Source organism: Ochotona princeps, chromosome X (assembly GCF_030435755.1).
Source record: "Ochotona princeps isolate mOchPri1 chromosome X, mOchPri1.hap1, whole genome shotgun sequence".
NCBI lineage: Eukaryota > Metazoa > Chordata > Mammalia > Lagomorpha > Ochotonidae > Ochotona > Ochotona princeps.
The window spans coordinates 62,880,348-62,899,315 of NC_080865.1; the positions used below are offsets into that span (position 1 = coordinate 62,880,348).

An 18,968-nucleotide genomic window follows, 5' to 3' on the forward strand; every position below is an offset into this window, starting at 1 on the left:
TTGTCCATTACAGTTTACTTAGTGATGGTATAATCAGTAAGGAATTAATTCAGAGATTATTGAATCCTAAACTGCTCTTTTTATATATATTGAAAACAGTATGTAATTTGTAGCTGATGATTGAAAGTTTAACAACCAGTCTGGTTTTTCCCTAATTTGCCAAATCTGTCATCTGCATTGCCAAAATTTCAGGTAATAAGGGAAGTACTTTAAACAAAAAAAATCATGATCCCACCATTCAGAGATAAACAACCACTTTAAAAAACTATATATATATATCATTCTAAACTCTAAATAAAAAATATTAAAATAACATTTTAAAAATAAGAATATGAGACTCTCCATGTTCAAAAAATATTTGCTTGAAAGACAGGGTGTCAGGGGCTGGGAGGAGAGAGATTTTCTCTGTTAACTCGCTCCCCAAATGCTTTTAGCAGCCAGGGCTGAGCCAATCTACAAGACCAGTGCTCTAACCCCTGAGCTATAGGGCCCTCTTGAGCCAATCTAAGACCAGAAGACTGAAACTCCATCTAGGTCTCCCACATGCATCATCCACTACCTTCCCAGGTACATTTACAGGAAGCTAGATCACAAGCAACATAGCCAAGACTCAAACTGGCACTCTCATATAGGATGGGGGCATTGCAACTGATAGGTTAACCCATTATACCATAAGGCCTACCCTATATACTCCCTTTTAACTTGTCTTCTTCACTTTGTAATGTGGAGTTCTTTCTGTCACGTAACCATCTTTTTAATAATTTAGGGTGGCTGCATAGTATTCCAGTGTACATAGATTCCATCCTATATCTAATCTTTTAATACACATGGAGGCTATTCTTGATTTTACTGCCACATACAATGCTCTACAAAAAACTGAAAGAATAACCATTCATACTTAAGCATTTGTCTGATAATGTGAGGACTGGCTTTATTCCAGTACACTCAAAAACCAAGAATGAGTCTGTGAAACTTTTTAGGTGAGAAATAAGTTGCTAGTTTGCAGCCATTTTCATTCCCTTGTTGCTAGGCCTGGCTCTCAGTTTGTGCAAGTATTACATTTAGACGCTAAAGTTACAAAGGGACTTCTGCCAGTTATGAATACGAAATGGAGATTGCAGCATTTTAACTCCATCATAATTGGTCATATTTAAAGCAACTGCTGTCTGACTTTTACCTTGAGGAACAGTTTATATTTTAAAACAATGGCACTAGCAGCTGCTAAAGTGTCTGTAATATTAACTGTACAGGTTGCCTTTGTCCATACAACTTGTTGTGTAATTAAGCACAGGCTAGCATGGGCGATACCACTAATAGGGAACACCTGTTTGCAGATTTTCGCATTATAAGCACTAGGTTAAATATATTCTCTATTCAAAATCACAGGAATGGCTAGTGTTATTTTTCTCTGATCTGATCGTTAGGAGAAGGAGGCATCAACAAGAAAAGGACTGCCATTTCTGCCTTCTTGTTATCTGGGGCTCCTTAAGCCAGAGAGTTCGGCTGACTATTGGAAAAGTTCCATCATCAGCAAGAAGTAGGTATCCCAGACCCAAAAGATGGGTTTCACACGTTCAAAACAAAACAGAAGAATCGATAGGTAGTCTCAGAGTGATTCAGAAACAAAAGCAGATGACAGGTGAGTACATTCCAGGTCAGCATATCAGCAACAAAGCTCAGTGAGATCACAGGCAGCTGCCACAGGAAATGACAGAGGATTGTCCATCACCTGATCAAAGATAGAGACATGGCTGTGCTTAGTCACAGGGATCTATACCATACACAGATTTGAAAGGCACAAAGTTGACAGGTGGTAGTAATGAATTGACCCTGTAGCCCCACTGCCATTAAACAACTAGTTTATTCTGTATCACCCCAAATGGCTACTCAAGCTCTCACCCTGCCAAGCACTCTTGGCCAAGGTCATTGCAATCTATGCTTTGCCCAGCTCTTCCACTGTCACTCTCACTCACACTGTCTAGACTTCAACAACACAGCCTCACCAGACAAGTTCAGAAGGCTCAATTTTCTAACATTCTGTTTTCTTTGTTTTGGGTAGTACAGTGTAAATATATCAGGACTCTTCTTTAAAAAATGCAACTACGATCAAAGGCACATGCTTATGCAAACTGCCACCACTATATCCTAGTCCTCACTGTGAATCCAGGCAGTGCATTTCATTTCATTATTTCTTAGGAAAAGTAACATTATATATGTGTAGGCATGCTGATTCTCCATTTATATCTTCATTGTGTTGCATCCTCCACTCACAGGAAAATTTTGGCAATTAAGTGTTCAGCAGTATAAGGAACTGGTATACTTCCCATCAGACATTAACAGCTATATTTTGGGGCCAGCGATGTGGTGCAGAAGATTAGGCCGCTGCTTATTATGCCAGCTTCCCATACCAATACAGCAATTCCAGTCCTTGCTGCTCCTCTACTGATTCAGCTCCGTGATGATGTGCCAGGGACAGCAGCGGAAGATGGCCCGAGTCCTTGAGTCCTTGCCACCCACGTTGGAGATCCTGGTTTCAGGCTTTAGCCCAGCCCAGATCCGACTGTTATAGACATTGGGAGAGTAAACCAGTGGCTGAGGACTCTCTTTCCCACTCTTCCTTTCTGTTACTCTGCCATTCAAATTAGTTAATTTGTCTTTTTTTAAAAAAAATTAAAGACTACTATGCTTCTGTTTCTTCTTGTTGAAATATATACCTTTTAAAACTTAATTGGGATGAAGTTTTCACTGACCACAACTGCTACTGTTAAAGGCTATGATTTTGCTCAACTCTAAATTTCCACTGTACTTGGAACGTATTGTATGCTACAGAGAAAAATAGTTATATATTATGTTTGCTGGTACACTTTTCCATCCCAATAATGCATAAGGGACTTACTATGCTACCCTGCACATATTTTTTAAAGATTTATTTATTTTTATTACAAAGTCAGGTATATAGAAAGGAAGAGAGATAGAGAGGAAGATCTTCTGTCCAATATTTCACTCCCCAAGTGAGCGCAACAGCCGGTGCTGTGCTGATCTGGAGCCAAGAGCCAGGAACTTCCTCCAGGTCTCCCACGCAGGTGCAGGGTCCCAAGGCTTTGGGCCATCCTTGACTGCTTTCCCAGACCACAAGCAGGGAGCTGGATGGGAAGTGGAGCTGCTGGGACCAGAACAGGTTCCCATACGGGATCCCGGCGTGTTCAAGGCAAGGACTTCAGCTGCTAGGCCACAGTGCCGGGCCCTGCAGATATTTTTTTAAAGATTTATTTACTTTTAATTGCAAAGGCAGATATACAGAGAGATGGAGAGACAGAGAGGAAGATCATCCATCCGAAGATTCACTTCCCAAGCGGCCACAACGACTGGAGCTGAATCAATCCGAAGCTAGGCGCTCAGAGCCTCTTCCAGGTCTCCTACGCGGGTCCCTGAAGATATTTTAGGCAGTGAAACTTGTGGATATACAGACAGACCAAAGGATATCTTTCCTTTCCAATGTTATTGGCAAAATTGCCTCTGTATAAGCAGAATAGCTGAAGGTGAATTCAAGGATCAATTCCTGATTTGTTGCTGATGACTGGATGATTACATAATCAGATGGTTTGAGAAATGGCTGTGTGGAAACTGCTATGATAGATGCCTTGAGCAACTCTGTTTGTGCGATTTCTGCTGGTTTGTTCCACAACATAAGCTTAACTTATATAATTTCCTCAAGAGCTTCCTCAACTATTTTAGTATTTTTTACATTTCTGTTTGTCAGTGTTTCCACACATTTTCCAGATCAGTCAGCATCCTCATCAGATTTTCAACCCCATAAAGAAAAACAATTGTTGTAGAGCCGAGATGTAGTCTCAAGTAAAAAAAAAAAAAACTAATAAAAATAAAAAAACATAAAGCATGGCTAATGTACAAAACCAAGGACATTAAGAGAAATCTATTCACTAGCTTTGACACTGAGTCCAAAGATAATCAATAACACAGACTGTGGTATCTGAAATACTGAACAGTGTACTAATTTGATTTTTTTTCTGAGCCACTCTTTAAAAAATCCTTTGAAACACTCAAGTTATAAATTATATAAATACTAGTCATTTAAAATACTCAGAGATTGGTTTTACATGTTATGAAAGTAACTTGTTTATGATAGACAAAAGTAAGTATTGCATATTTTCTATGCTTTGCTACTTAATATTGTTTTTTTAAATGCCTTGAAGTAATATTGTACTATGTGATTTTACTTTTATCACTTATTTCAATCTTCGTAAAGTTGCTATAATTGAGTTTGTTTGATAATGTTCCTTTATATTACTACAAGACTTGATAGTTTGCAAAATATGAGGTTCATAATAGAGACAGAGATAGAGAGTAGAGTTACTACCTGGCAGGAAGGATTAGAAGAAAGTGAAATATAGAAAAGTGATTTAATCTCACTACTGCAGTTTTATAAAATATAATTTGTTTTTCCCCTAGCACAGCAGAGTTTCATGCTGATAACAAGCTCCTGAATTAATAAATCCATTGCAGCTATTGAGACTTTTCCTTTAATAACATAACGAATGCTGAGCATTAGGAAAAAGGAAGGCATTTGTACAGATGTTACCTCTAGGAGAACTACACCCCAAGCACAGAAAAAATTCTGGCATCCTACATTGAACAGTATCAATGTGAAAATAATTTGTGCTTCTCAATTAGAATACTGCATTTTCCACACAAAAGAACGCTGTTTCCTTGAACACATTTGCTTATTTTCCAATTGGAAAGGCATTTAAGGTTCTATTTCGTTATCATTAGATGTGCTTAACTCCAATTACAGTTAATGGGAGTTGTGTGTCTATAGTCACAGTCACCTCTGAACTATTTTAACATTATTGCTTTCCATTATCATCCTCATTAAAATAACTTTCTCCTCTTCTGCCAACTTGAACTACCAATGAAACCCGGGGTTCTGCTTTCTTTTCATGGATTTATTTGCAAATAGTGAAGGATGGCCTGATTTATTTTTAAAAACATTACAATGTGACTAAGATTTGAATTGGGATAGAACTCTAGTTGTTAAGTGGAGGAAGCTGATTGGGTTTTATGTATGCATTTTTGCACAGCACCATTTATACACAATAACACTGGAATAAACCAGATACATTTAGGTTGATACCTGTGGTTTCTGGTGGATGCCAAATTTATAAGATTTTCTGTAAAACTTGGAAGAAAATAGTTTCCAAACTGAAACACTAGACTCTACAATAGCCAATAAAACCATGTGCTTATTAATTCCAATTATTCAGATTGTTGACAAGGTTAAAACCCATGAGAGCAAAATCAAGAGAGGATTTCAAAAACTCAGTAGAAAATAGAATGAAAATATAATGTGTATTTTCCAAGAACTTTGCGAAACTTCCTTGTATTCTAAAATCTCTAGGCATTCTTTTGGTTAGGGCTACAATTTGCTATATTTCTAAGGGGGAAAATGATCATTTGTCAACAAAACTTATACGAATACAGGGGAAAAGACTTTTATTAGGTGTTTAAGAAAATGAATGTGAGAACTTTTAAAAATATCAGTAAAGGGGCAGACACTGTGGCTCAGTGAGTTATGTAGACTATGGCTTGAGATGCCTGTACCCCATATGCTTTGAGACCTGGCTACCGCATATTTCACATCCAGCTTGCTATTGATGTACCTTGAATGCAATAAGGTAATGCCCCCCCCCCCCCCCAATGCTTGGATTCCTGCTACATACATCAAAACCAAGATTCCTGGCTCCTGGCTCCTGGCTCCTGGCTTTAGCCCAACTTTGCTCTGACTATTGTGGGCATTTGAGGAAGAGAACCAATAGAGAGAAAAATTCTTCCTCTCTGTTACTGTGGTTTTCATTTTATACTTGACTTGTCTGTCTATTTATTCATTCACTTACTCTAATGTATCATAATAATTGATAAAGGACATATTATGGATCAGTGCAGAAATTCAAGATTTTTCAACACATGGTGTTAGTAAAACCCACGTCTTCTTCAAGAAACTACAAAATCAGCTTGGAAACTTATGTGACATCCTACAATAAAATAAATTACAGATTAGTTAAATGTTGGAAGAATCAAGGTCAGTGTCATGGCATCATGGGTTAAGCCACTCCCTGTGTTGCCAGCATCCCATATGGATTCTGGTTTGAGTTCTGACTGCTCTATTGCTGATCCAGCTCCCTCTTATTGACCTGGGAAAGCAATGGAGGACTGCCCAAGTGTTTGGACTCACACCCATTAGGGAGACCTGGCAGAGGCCTCTGGCTTCTGGCCTAGCCCTGGCCACTGTGGCCATTTGGGAGAGTGAATCAGTAGATAGGAGGAAGATCTCTGTCTCTCTCTCTGTCTGTAACTCTGCTTTTCAAATAAATAAAATAAATATTTAAAAGAGAAGAGACTCAAACCTTAAAGAATGAAAGGAGATTTAGATGAATATTTATCAAATGAGTCTGGCTCTAAAAGGAATTTCTGAGCTTAAAAACAATGGGACCATATGATCCAGCAATAGCACTCCTTGGGATATATCCAAAACATCTTCTACTCAAGAAACCAACATGCACGCCTATGTTCATAGCAGCACAATCTATGATCGCAAAAACCTGGAAGCAGCCAAAATGCCCATCAGCGGAAGACTGGCTAAGAAAGCTATGGTTCATCTACTCCATGGAATACTACTCAGCTATTAAAAAAAACAAAATGCAGTTCTTTGTGGACAAATGGGCCCGACTGGAATCCATCATGCTAAGAGAAATGAACCAATCCCAAAAGGTTAAATACCACATGTTTGCCTTAATCTGAGATGAAAAGAGAACAACTTGGAAAATAGTACCTGTATATTGTAATATTAGTGCAATCTCTTATAACCTGTATCCAATGCAATAAGATAACGCGATATAATCTATAAACCAACAATTAATGTCAGAATACTTAAAATCTACATCGAAAAACTGTAAAACCTACTATACCCTCAATACGCTATGTTAACCTGTAATGGGGGGGAGTGCAGGGAAATCTTTCAGGACCATAAAAAGAGTGAGAAAAAAGTACAATATAGCCTATCAAGATCAAATCTGGTAATTCATAGATAACAGACTCAAAGCGGCGCTAAACAACAATAAAACTACTATACCAATGCATGAGGGGGGAATCGGGTGCGATCCTGACAACCTCTTAACAGGAGGTCATGTGCGTGGAGCAGGGGAGCACTCCAGAGTGGAGCAGGTGGTAAGGAGGAAGCTTGGATCCCAACCATGAAGACTCCCAGACCTTCACCACAAACTATTAATACGAGCAACAAGGACTATATCCCAACTGCCAAGGAGGCCACAGGGAATTGGATGCCCTCGGAGGCCGAGTACTCTGAGGTCACCCACCCCCAACCGGAGCTTCCACAGGGGATGGAAGAAGTCCAAACACTACCATGCAGAAACCAACGTCATCGGAAAGACAACCAGAAGCCCTGAGTGGTCTGCAGAAACAGAAGAACAATAAACGTCCTTCGGGACCAGGGAGGAGAGCTTTCTCTGGTCCGAGCCTGGCTCCACCTCTGGACCCCCCCCCTCCCTCGCAATGACCATCGGGATCGCTTCGAAAACCCCTCACAGCAAACAAACAATCATACAAACTAAAAAAAAAAAAAAAAAAAAAAAAAAAAAAAAAAAAAAAAACCTAAAATAAATAAACAACAGAAAGTAGAACTTGAAATCTGACAGGAAAGAGCTGGCATGGATTGGCTCATGCCTCGCTGGGTGGGTCACAAAGATTAGTTACTCCTCACCATGGTGTTGAGGATTTTCCTGCACACCCCCCCCCAAAAAAAATGTTCTGCACCTAAAATGTTGACATATATCTTGTTAGAGTTACAAGCCAGTCTGGATTATCCTAAAATCTGCCAAGATCAGCAAAATTTTACTTCAACACAACAACTGGCTAAATACTAAGATGAAATGGACACGAAACAGCTGAATGGTGCCTTATGGCCATTTTAAGGTATAGAGCAGCCGGTCCTGTATATGAACTAAAATTGAAATGTCAATGAGCTAATCATAGGTGGTGGCTAGGACTTGTTTTCCTTTTTTTTTTTTTTCTTTTTAATACACTGGTTACTCAAAACCATGTCAATTCCATAACATTGCAAATTGCTGTTGATGTTATATTGGGACTCTTAATTGACTGTGATGATATTCTGCCAGCTCAAACTTCAGACCAGAAAAGGTCTCCCCAAGAAACTATTCAACCCATCTGGACAATAAGTAGCTGGACTCTATGCTTGGTATATGTTTGCAATGAAAGAATCTTGATTGAATTTGAACTGTAATACTGCATCAAGGTGGAGGAATCCACTGGGGGGAGGGGAGGGGGAGGGAGGGGGGGATTCCCAGAGCCTATGAAACTGTCACATAATGTAAAATAATTAACAATAAAAAAAATGTAAAAAACAACAACAACAACAAAAAAACAATGGGACAAGCTGTTACTGAAAATTCAGTCTCTGTCCCCAGTGCCAATCAAAATAACGAGGACAAGGGTTTTAGGATAAAAGCAAGAGAACTTTAATCTGTCAACAGATTAAGGGGTAAGTTAAGCCAAGGGAGGGGTGGCTAGGAAACTGGGGATTGATGATATCTAACATCTTCATTTAAACCACTATTTGGGGATTTGGTTCCCAAACACAATGTAAAAGATCAGTATCTTTGGTCACATAAAAATGATGGAAATGAAACTCTATGTTCCTAAAGCCTCACATAAAAAGTAAAACAATTAGGTAGTCAACAACCGAAGGGAAACATTTCTAATAAATAGTTTAAATGATTACTATCTTAACATGTAGAGTTCAAACTGAAAATTAAAGCTGAAGCATGGCTTTCTATGAGATCCTTTCAGTGTAACAATCTAATCCCTCATCACTTTTGGGATGCCAACAAGCATTTAGTGGACATTTTCTTGCCTGGTCTAAGCCGTGTAGGCCCATAACCCCATTTGCTATGTTTACTGGAAACAGTGGCCACTCTTGGATGGTAAATCTGCAACATCATGGCTTTGGAAGAGCTTGTCACTGTAAATCACAGAAGACTTCTTTTACTTTGTTTCTACCCAAGTATTTTGCAGTAAAGTAAGATATAGCACAGTGTGTAGTACATGTAGAACAGAGTCTTGGTTTATATTGTTGTGGTATGAAGGGCTAAGGTATACCATTCCATTAGTATATCTACATGCCTTTGAAGCAACAGTAAGAAAACAAGGAAAAGGTTCTTCCATAGAGAACAGCAAAGTAATACCTAATCTTAGGAGGAATGAATAATGGAAAACTGGTCTCTTTTTTTTTAAGAAAGAATATTGTTTGTTATTTCATTTCATTTTATGACACAATTTCATAGGCTCTGGGATTCCCCCAACCCCTCCCCGTGCCCTCCCTCCATGGTGGGTTTCTCCACCTTGTTGCAGTATTACAGATCAAATCCATTCATGATTCCTTCATTGCAAGCATGTACCATGCATAGAGTCCAGCCTCTTATTGTTCAGATAAATTCAACAGTTTCTTGGGGAGACCATCTCTGGTCTAAAAGCAGAGCTGGCAGAATATCATCCCGACCAATTAAAAGCCACAACATAACATCAACAATTTACAACACTATGGAGTTAATTGACATGTTGTTGAGTGACTAATATGTTAGAGAATGCAAGTTCTTAACCATATCCTGTGACTACTTCATTGACATTTTAATCTTAGTTTATACACAACTGGCTGCTATCCACCTTAAAATGACTATAGGGTACTATTCAGCTGTCTTGTGTCTATTTTCACTTTTATATTCAGCAGTTTATTTTATATTCAGCATTATTTTTACTGAACTTCGTGAATTGCAGTTGACTAACAGGCCATGTGAGATCATAAGGACCAGCCTACATTGCCCACCTACAAAACTGTAGCTGTCGACTTTAGTCACTACAATTTGGAGTGCTGTGTTAGGTAACAATAGGTAACAATGACAGTGCTATACAAGAACATCCACATATAAATGAATCTACTATCCACTTATAAGCATTGATAAGAGTATAATTTGGAAAAGTTAAATTGCTTGATTCCTAGATTTTGCAACCAGAGAAGGCATATCTTTTCACTACTTTTCTCAGACATTTACCTAAACAAATTAGTTTATGAGGCCCAGGTAATCCTCCTGAGTGGGATGATTATTTGAAAAGTGAAGCTTTTCATGGGTTATTTAAAATTCTGTCATCCAAAGAAAATACTCACATTTTCAATACGACCAAGTCGAGGAAAGTTGTGGGATGTGAGGTTAGGGGAGGGAAAACTGGTCTCTTTATCACACTTTCTTCAAATTCCAGCTTAACATTCTGAGACAGCATGCAAGTTACAGCTGCACTGTACTTTTGATATAAGTTCACTTTGTTAAAGGGTTACTTACACACTCAGGTTACATATCACAAGTTGCTGTCATCTAGTGGACCCCATGTCACATTGTGTGTAAAAAGTGTGCAGTGCTAGTCCTTAGATATTCCACTTAGCAAAGTTATCAGGGAGAAGGAAATTAATGTTGTAGATTTGGTTGCAGATCTGAAATTTTGTGCCTTTCAGGTGTTTCATGGATGATGTGCTTTGTACATAGTTGCTGAACAAAGGTTGTCCAAATGAATTCTAGAGCAATACAATCATGGATTTGATACATTCACTGAAAACCTCATCAAAGCTTGAGATAAATGCCAAATCAACTTTAACTTGGAAAGGGTGTAAAACTTGTTGCTCTTTTGACAGCAGGAGAAGCTCTGACACCAATGTGGACTGGTTAGCCTGCTATTCAGAAGGGGTGTAACTATGTTGAAGCTGAGCCATGGTATTATATTTCATTTTGGAGAAAGGCTTGAATGTGTTCATTTTGGCCAACCTTCCTCTGTAGAATACGTATTTTGTTGTATCTGTGTCCCTGTCTCCAGCTTCATCTTGCTCATGTCACTCCCCTTAATATCAGAATCTGTGCAGTCTCAACATGGGCCATATTTAAAAGCCAAACCCTTATTGAACAAAGGGATCTGTCAGGGTGTGCATGTCCAACTATGATGGATTAGAAAGGTTTGTTTTGGGACACATATCTCAGGATAATTGCTTCAATAGTCCTTGTGTTTATAAGCTTAACTAAATTCCTGAATGAATTTTTAGAGCATGAGGATATTTTAGACCATCTGGGCTTTCTTACTCATTAACATGCTGTTTACTCCGTGAATTAAGACAGCAGAATCAAAGGAAAAGCATGACAAATCATGTACTCCCCCATCTTCCAATGAAATGTGTTTTTCTATATCTCATTGCATAAAGTTCCAGCAAGTACACATGCAAAGATATCTTTTCCCCTGCTTCTTCAACTCTTTGAGTTCCAAAAAGGTAATGAGCAAATGAAAAAGGATGCCACTACTTGTTATCAGAGCCACTCTCCATATCATTTAAGACAAATACATATGCTTTAAACTGTCTACTTTTTAGAGGAGAGACTTCTATTTTTGCCATTTAAGTTACACAGCATATTGGGAGAATAAAACTAGTTCAAAAAGTATATTTGGATCAAGCCCAAATCATCACATGGGCACCCACTTTTTCTACCTGTGTTTCCAAATAGAAAATGCAGTCTATAGCCCAAATTGCTCCATCACCTGTGACAGCAATAATATCTAACATTTGTTCTTTCCTCATGAATGTAATGCCATCTATGAGTTCTGACCTTATGTGAGCCAGGTCACTGATTTTTACCCATTATTTCTTAATACTATAAATATAAAAGGTGTATATCAAACAGATCAGTGATTTTTCAATCTTTACTTCTGAGAAAACATGACTCCAAGCATAAAAAGTTGTCATCATTAGATTGCTAGCCATTAGATATGGGGACAGATGAAAAAATGAATACAGTTAGAGAGGTACCCATACACCAAAGCCTTCCAAAATTCATAGAAAAATAGAATTAAAAACAATGAACATTTTTCATGGACTTTTTGAAGTCCCCTAAGTCCCCAAGTATGTGTATATTTCGTGGTATTCTATAAATTTCACTTCTAACTTCACCCATACAAGTCCGTAATTTGAATATATTTTTGTAACTAAATTAGTTTTTAACATCAATACAGAGAATTGAAAATAATCAACAGATTCAGATCGACCTTTGCTGCTAATTTTTCATAAACAAGATTATAGCTTGACATTTTGAAAAAGTAAGTGGTAGCCTCATGGAATTATTCATATACTTATCTCATTAACTTGAGAACCAATTAGGCAACCACAAAAATGGGGGCTGAGGGAGAAGAAAGAAGTTGTAGAAAAACTAGAACAATGTTCTTTTGTGTATGCCAAATATTGGATATGGGTCCTGAATCACTGTGTAGTCAGCTTTCCAAAAGCTTTTGTATTCTTTCCTCAGTTTGGTTTGACCTGAAACTTTCTCACACCGTGTTGCATCAGTAAGTTTCAGGTTGATATGAATCCCATGGTTTAATGCTTTGAGGCTGGGCTTTTAGCAGCATTCTGGTCTTGGATTTGGGCTGAGGGTGGGGGAGGAGAGAGTAATTGTAAGGAATGCCATTGGCATTGCAGGAGTGAAATCTGGCCGCCTATTTATTTCAGTATGTAAGAGCACCAAGGCAGAATATGTGTTTTCAAACCAACAAACTCTTCTAAGAATGCTGCTATCATTCTCACATCTGATGGCTTTACCACTCAAGCTTAAATGTTAGCAATGCAGTGGAAGCTGTTATATTGTAATCTCATTTTTAAATGTGTTCCAAGAAGTTCCAAACCAATCTGTATGCAAACCAGTGACATCCAAGTAATAAAACATTTACCCCAGAATGTTATCTTCCCCTTTTTTGGCTGAATTGTGATCCATATCACAAACTAAATAATGGAGTTTTTAATAGTATCTTCGAAAGGATACCCAAATAATTCATCACTAGATATATCTCTGAGTATATAAAATGCCATTTTCTTTCACACCTCTTGGTGATATTATTGCATTATGATGCACTTGATAGGCTTTAAGCTCACAGCTGGTTAGCTCACTGTGCTCATACCTTGGTGTTAATGAGGCAAAAGGTCATGGGGCCAGTTAGCTTTGCTTGGTGAATTGACCACAAACATCGTGAAACCTTAGCATGAACAAGGAAAGCACCATGGCAAAACTTCAGCACTTCTCAGACCATCCTCTCCATGTCACAGGCAGGATGCGTTATTTGGACATCATCATCTTAGAGAGGAAATGAGTGCAGCTTGGGAGGTCCCAACATGTACCTCTGAACAAAGCAAGCCTGATATTTAGGCATTAACTTTGCATTTTAATCCCCCATCATACCATTGATTTGCTGCGTAACCTTCATCACTAAAGCAGAGATAATAGGATAGAATGAAATGGGCTTACCTCCCGGGGATGTTGTGTGAATTAGCAAATTAACAAGTGTAAAATGTTAGCATTTATGTAAGTGCTGGTGGTTGTCATTATTTCTGGGGACCTAGTCTCATTCTAAATGGAGAATCTAAGCATATTATGCTTTTGTCAGAAAGAGATGTTCATCCACATCAATTGCATTTAAGCCGAGCATAAAACAGATAATAACATGGTAGTGATCATTGCAATGCAGAGCTGTGAGCCTTTTTCCTATTAAAGCCAAAACTATTTTCAGCAACTTTCATTGCTTTTAAACTTTGTTTTCCAAGCTATGTGCCAACACATATCTCTTCAGTGATTATTCTTTCTGTGATGGGTGGGGGCATGGGACCTAGAACAGGTCCCATTCATTATTCATTCCTGTAATGACTCTATAATGTATTGAATTTGTTTACATCATACAATCAGGCAGGCTTGGAAGCTGGTTTGATTGCCACATATTGCAATCACTGTAAAAAATACAAAGCTCTTTTTCTTCTTTGCCCACGCTGGTGTCCTTTAGAGGTAGCCCACATAAGAGATTGAACACTCCTGGGGAAATGGAGTGCTTTCCAACAAAAGGCACTGTACATAGACTCCTTCAATTTAACATCTTTACCAAGGAATTTTGTTGTTGCCTGCTATTTCCAAGGGGACCGTGCTTGAGAGAATTCTTCCATTTCTGTTATCACTCTGACTTTGCTTATCAAGAAAAGTCATTTATTGCTGATTGCGGAACTCTTGAACTCAGCCTGGCAGCTGCAGTGTGAACACCTCAGATCTTGGCTTCTTGATGCTTATTTACATATTCATTTGAAGTTATTTTTCAGGACTATTTGAAAATGCCTCTCGACCCAACATCTTGTAACAGACAAGATCTGAAGCTCACTGTTTTTGGTTCTTTTTTTCCTTTGTCTTCCAGATAACAGACGAGTACCTTTAGAAAGGTCACGCTCTCGCCACAATGGAGCTATCTCATCCAAGTGATTCCTGATGCCAAAGAATATGAAAATATTTAAGTAAACAAAGTCGCATGATTTGAAAAGAACAAAACATGCAGTCAAGGGATAGAGAAGAAAGAAGTGCATTTCTGCGAAGATGGAGCTGAGTTTGATGAAGCACTGTTTGTAAAACTCTTGCAAGACTTCCCACAATTGTACTGATCTGAACACTGTCACCAAGATTATAAAATGCATTTTTCATTTTACTGTAAAGATGTATATTATTTGCCATTGTGTGTGATCTGACTGTGGTGATGAAAGTGTGAGACACTTAAGAGTTCTAAGGATCTTATCCAGCAAAAATTTTACCATTTGTAGGTTACTTCCACCAAAATAGAAGAGAACAAGAAGAAATTATTTAATGTCTACTTCTAATCAGTAATACAGAAAAGGGAAAAGCCAAGTAAAACGTGCATGTTAATGATGTGAAGAGGGTCTAGTATTGCACAGACAATTAAAAAAACACATTTTTGAAAATTCCCCAAAGTACTGATCACCCCAGATGAGTTATTTCGAATCTTAGCTCCAAGAAAAGCTGACGGATTCATCTACTGTGGCTGCATTTAAAGTTTATCATTAGTCTAAACTGTCAGCATGCTATCACAGGCACTTACCATCTACAACTAAACCAAAGTTTTCATGGAATCAGTTAAGGAAAATGATCTAAACTTTATTGAAAGAGAAATTTTCTAATTATATGCAGATGTCTACTTTATACAGATAGTTTGTATGACTATTTTTGAGGAGAAAAATGCTCTCACGTTTTAATGTTTATGTTAGGGATAAACCCGAAGATTCTGTTACCTTCATGTAGATTTCCAAAGCAGGTATTGATTCCTAGTCCCTGTTGTTTATTTCTTCTCTCTATTGCTTCTTCCTCCCTTGACCCCCTTGAAGGCAGGGAATCGAGTTCTAGAAGACCTGAGAGGAAAAAGATTTCTTTCTGCAGGAGGCAGCAGAAAACTGTCTGAAAGGTCAATTGTTTTACTCCCCTTTCCAATTCCATTTTGGTGGTCTGAAGAAGAAAACTAAATTCCATGTATGTATGTGTGTATTTGTGTATATATTTACGTCTCCTTCTGCAGCAACTCTGCTTCCCACTAACTAAATGAACTTCTCAATTGTCATCATACTTACTTACCGTGTAACAAGAAATTGTAATGATGCTGCCAAGACAACTATAGGAGGAAAAACCTATTCTGTATTTCTCTTAAATAGACGAGGGAGCAAAAGTTACACTTGACTTGTCTGTTATTTTAAAAGATGCATTGGAATAATGTGGTATAACTTCTCTTGAGTGCAATTTTAAGACTAATTCATGCAGATGATTGTGATTATTATAAAAGATTTCTCATATGTGTCCTTCCTGTGTAGAAAATCCTACTTCTTCTCCCACAGAGCACATTATAGACATTCAAAGAGAAGAACAAATGACTGGCTTGGCAAGTCACCATTGGAGAGAATGGAAATAAGTGGACAGTAGTTCACATGGTCCTTGATCAAGATTTATAATGCTTCAACTGCTGTCTTTTCCTCCAGTGCAGTTTTACTTAGGTAGCATATTTCAAAATGCTCTGAAACTGCTACAGTATAGAAATCAAAAAGAATATTGGCATCTGAGACATTATAATTTTATCTTTACTGAAAACACACACACACATATTTAAGAGATACCAACTTCACACTTTTTAACAACAACAAAAGTTTAGGTTTCACTAATTTATGTAAATATTGAGTATGTGTATTTTTGACTTTCAAGATCTTTTCTGAAACCATTGTGGTATGGCTTGTTTGAATCTTCTAATGATAGCTTTTTAGCCTGTAGCAAAGGGATTTAGAAATTTTAACCCTGACTAAAACTGGGAGGCATTTGCCTTGCCATATTGCCAAACTTGACAAGGTAGAAATACTGATATATTATTGCCTTTTCTGGATGTGAACTTGCCTTATTTTCTAGTGTGTGAACAACAGTGAATGCTGTTACTGATAAATTATATATTTGTATTTAGAAAACTCTCACATGCTTTTCACAAAAACAAACAAAAAAGCCTTTTAGGGTCTTTCAGGGAAATTCTAACAATTAGGATGAAAGGTTTGCTTCCCCATATTTATAATGGTCATGCTCAACTTTTCCAACAGTCTCAGTCCATCACAACATCAACTGTAAATCCATTGTCTCATCCAAATATCAGCAGTTCAAAAGCCCAAATCTCATCAGTTCCAAAGTCCCAAATCTCATCCTCCAGATCATCTAAATTGCGTGTGTGTGAAACTCTGGGTAGGGTCCATCCTATGACAAAAATCCCTCTCCACCTGTGAACCACTCAAATGGAAAAGAAGTTAACTGATTTGAAACTACAATGGGGACATGCATGCTATAACAATCACAGCCATTCCTAAACCCAAAGGGAAGAGGATACAAAGTAGAAAGAACTCAGGTGTCCCAAGCATTTTCAAAATGCAGCCAAAAAAACTCCCCTTAGATTTCAAGGCCTGACAATAACCTCTTTGTCTCAGGACTCTACCCATTGTGTCTGCACCTCTTCCCTTCTAGACTATGTATTGGGTCTCTGCCTCTGTTCCCACAGTTTGTATATATATATACACACACCTTGTTGAAATGCTAGGTCCTTTGCCTCTGCATTCACAGTTCTACTCCTTATCATGAAAGGTAACGCATATTTGCAGCTCAGTAGTTTTGTCGGCCTGTTTCCTACCTGTAGAGTTTTGGTAGTCTGGGCATCATCTCTCGTTTTTTCCTGACTCTTTTCAGTCAAGCCAGAAGTATTTCTGCTGATACAACATTTTCAAAAACCATGTGGTTCTCCTGTGTATGTCGCTCGATTCCTACCTTTACAAAAGAGGGTCCTCACTGATATATCCTGGATAACCCCATCTCCATAATAAGATTGCACTTAGATACCAGAGTAGATCCATGGACCAGTCCTAATTTCTTAAACCTTACCAAAAGGTCCAGCCATAGCCTTAGGCTTATATCAGAGCACACTTTACTATCTGTGAAGCTCTTTATTTTAGCCACCTCCCAACCAAATTCCCCAACTCATTAAAGTGTGATTTATTTTTCACTTAGCAGCTCTTACCTTTGTTTGCCTCTTTCCTCTATTAGTTTAATACAAGCAACAACAGGACATTAGGCCACATTTGCAACACCTTGCTTGGAGTCTGCTCAGCTAAAACAGGCAAGTTCATCACTTGCAAGTTCTGCCTTCTACCCATCACAGGATACAATTCATATCAGTGTTTTGCCACTATATAGCGGGGATAGCTTTTCATCTAGCTCCCAATAAAATGTTTCTCACCTGTCCTTCTGAACTTTCACTAGAAACAGTTTCAACATTCATATTTTTACCTCGGGTTTGGTTAAGGCAGTCTGTTTTTGTATCACATGTATCAGAATTCTTCCAGGCTGTTGCCTTTATCCAATTCCAGAGCCACTTTATATTTTTAGGTATTTCTTATAGCAGTATCACATTTCCTAGTACTGAAATCTGTATTAGATTACTGTGGCTGCTGTAACAATTTGCCTCAAAGTTGGTGGCTCAAAATAATAGAAATGTATTTTTTTAAGATTTATTTTGTTTTTATTGCAAAGTCAGATATATATAGAGAGGAGGAGAGACAGAGAGGAAGATCTTCTGTCCAATGATTCACTCCCCAAATGACCGCAACCACCAGAGCTGAGCCGATACAAAGCCAGGAACCAGGAGTTCTTCTGAGTCTTCCATGAGGGTTCCAAGGCTTTGGACCATCCTCAACTGATTTCCCAGGCCACAAGCAGGGAGTTGGATGGGAAGCTGGGCTGCCAGGATAGAAACAGCTCCCATATGGGATCCTGGTGTGCTCAAGGCAAGGACTAGCTTCTCGGCCACTGCCCCGGGCCCGAAATATATTCGTTTGGCTATTTTGGAGGCCAGATCCAAAATCAAGGTGTTGACAGGACTGTAAAGGTACAGTTACCCTGAGTATCTCCTAGTTCCTTGTGCTTGTCGTAACTCCTTGGCTCGTGGCTGAATCTTTCTCTGCTATTTTAATATCACCTTCTCTGTGTATCTAATCTACCTCTGTTTCTATTGTAAGGACACTTGTGATGACGTTTAGTACTTCCTCAGATTATCCATGATAATTTCTTCATCTCAAGATCCTAAATTAAGTATATTCGTTAAGACCCTTCTTTTTACATAATGCATTATTGCAGGTTCCAGAGGTTCCCAGGATTAGAACATGGACATATCTGTGGGGACCACTACATTAGTGATTACATAAACATATATTTTTCAAGAATTAAAACATCCTTGGTGCTCAAGCCAAATTGAAAGTTGTCTCTAAAAGCTGCCTACACAGACTACTGCATGCTTTGTTAAGTGGGTGAACTAGCTAGTCTAAATTTTAGTTAATACTTTCGCATCTGTGGCTACTTAGCTTGAAAATATTATTGATCTCACCTTTTTGTGCTCTGGTGTATCTCTGTATCTCTTCTACACCTTTTATGGAGTCTTTGGCCAAA

The 18,968-nt window shown here is 38.2% G+C and overlaps 1 protein-coding gene across 2 annotated transcripts in view; it reads left to right on the forward strand.

The window, feature by feature from the left end:
• The window catches only part of DIAPH2 (diaphanous related formin 2), an 859,995-nt gene extending 844,500 nt beyond the window's left edge, over positions 1-15,495 (forward strand). For both annotated transcript variants that reach the window (XM_058659089.1, XM_004590122.3), the window contains one exon: positions 14,365-15,495. In XM_058659089.1, coding sequence (XP_058515072.1) covers positions 14,365-14,429 — 65 coding nt within the window. In that variant the 3' untranslated portion in view covers positions 14,430-15,495. The remainder of the gene's footprint in view (positions 1-14,364) is intronic.
• The last annotated feature ends 3,473 nt before the right edge of the window (positions 15,496-18,968 follow it).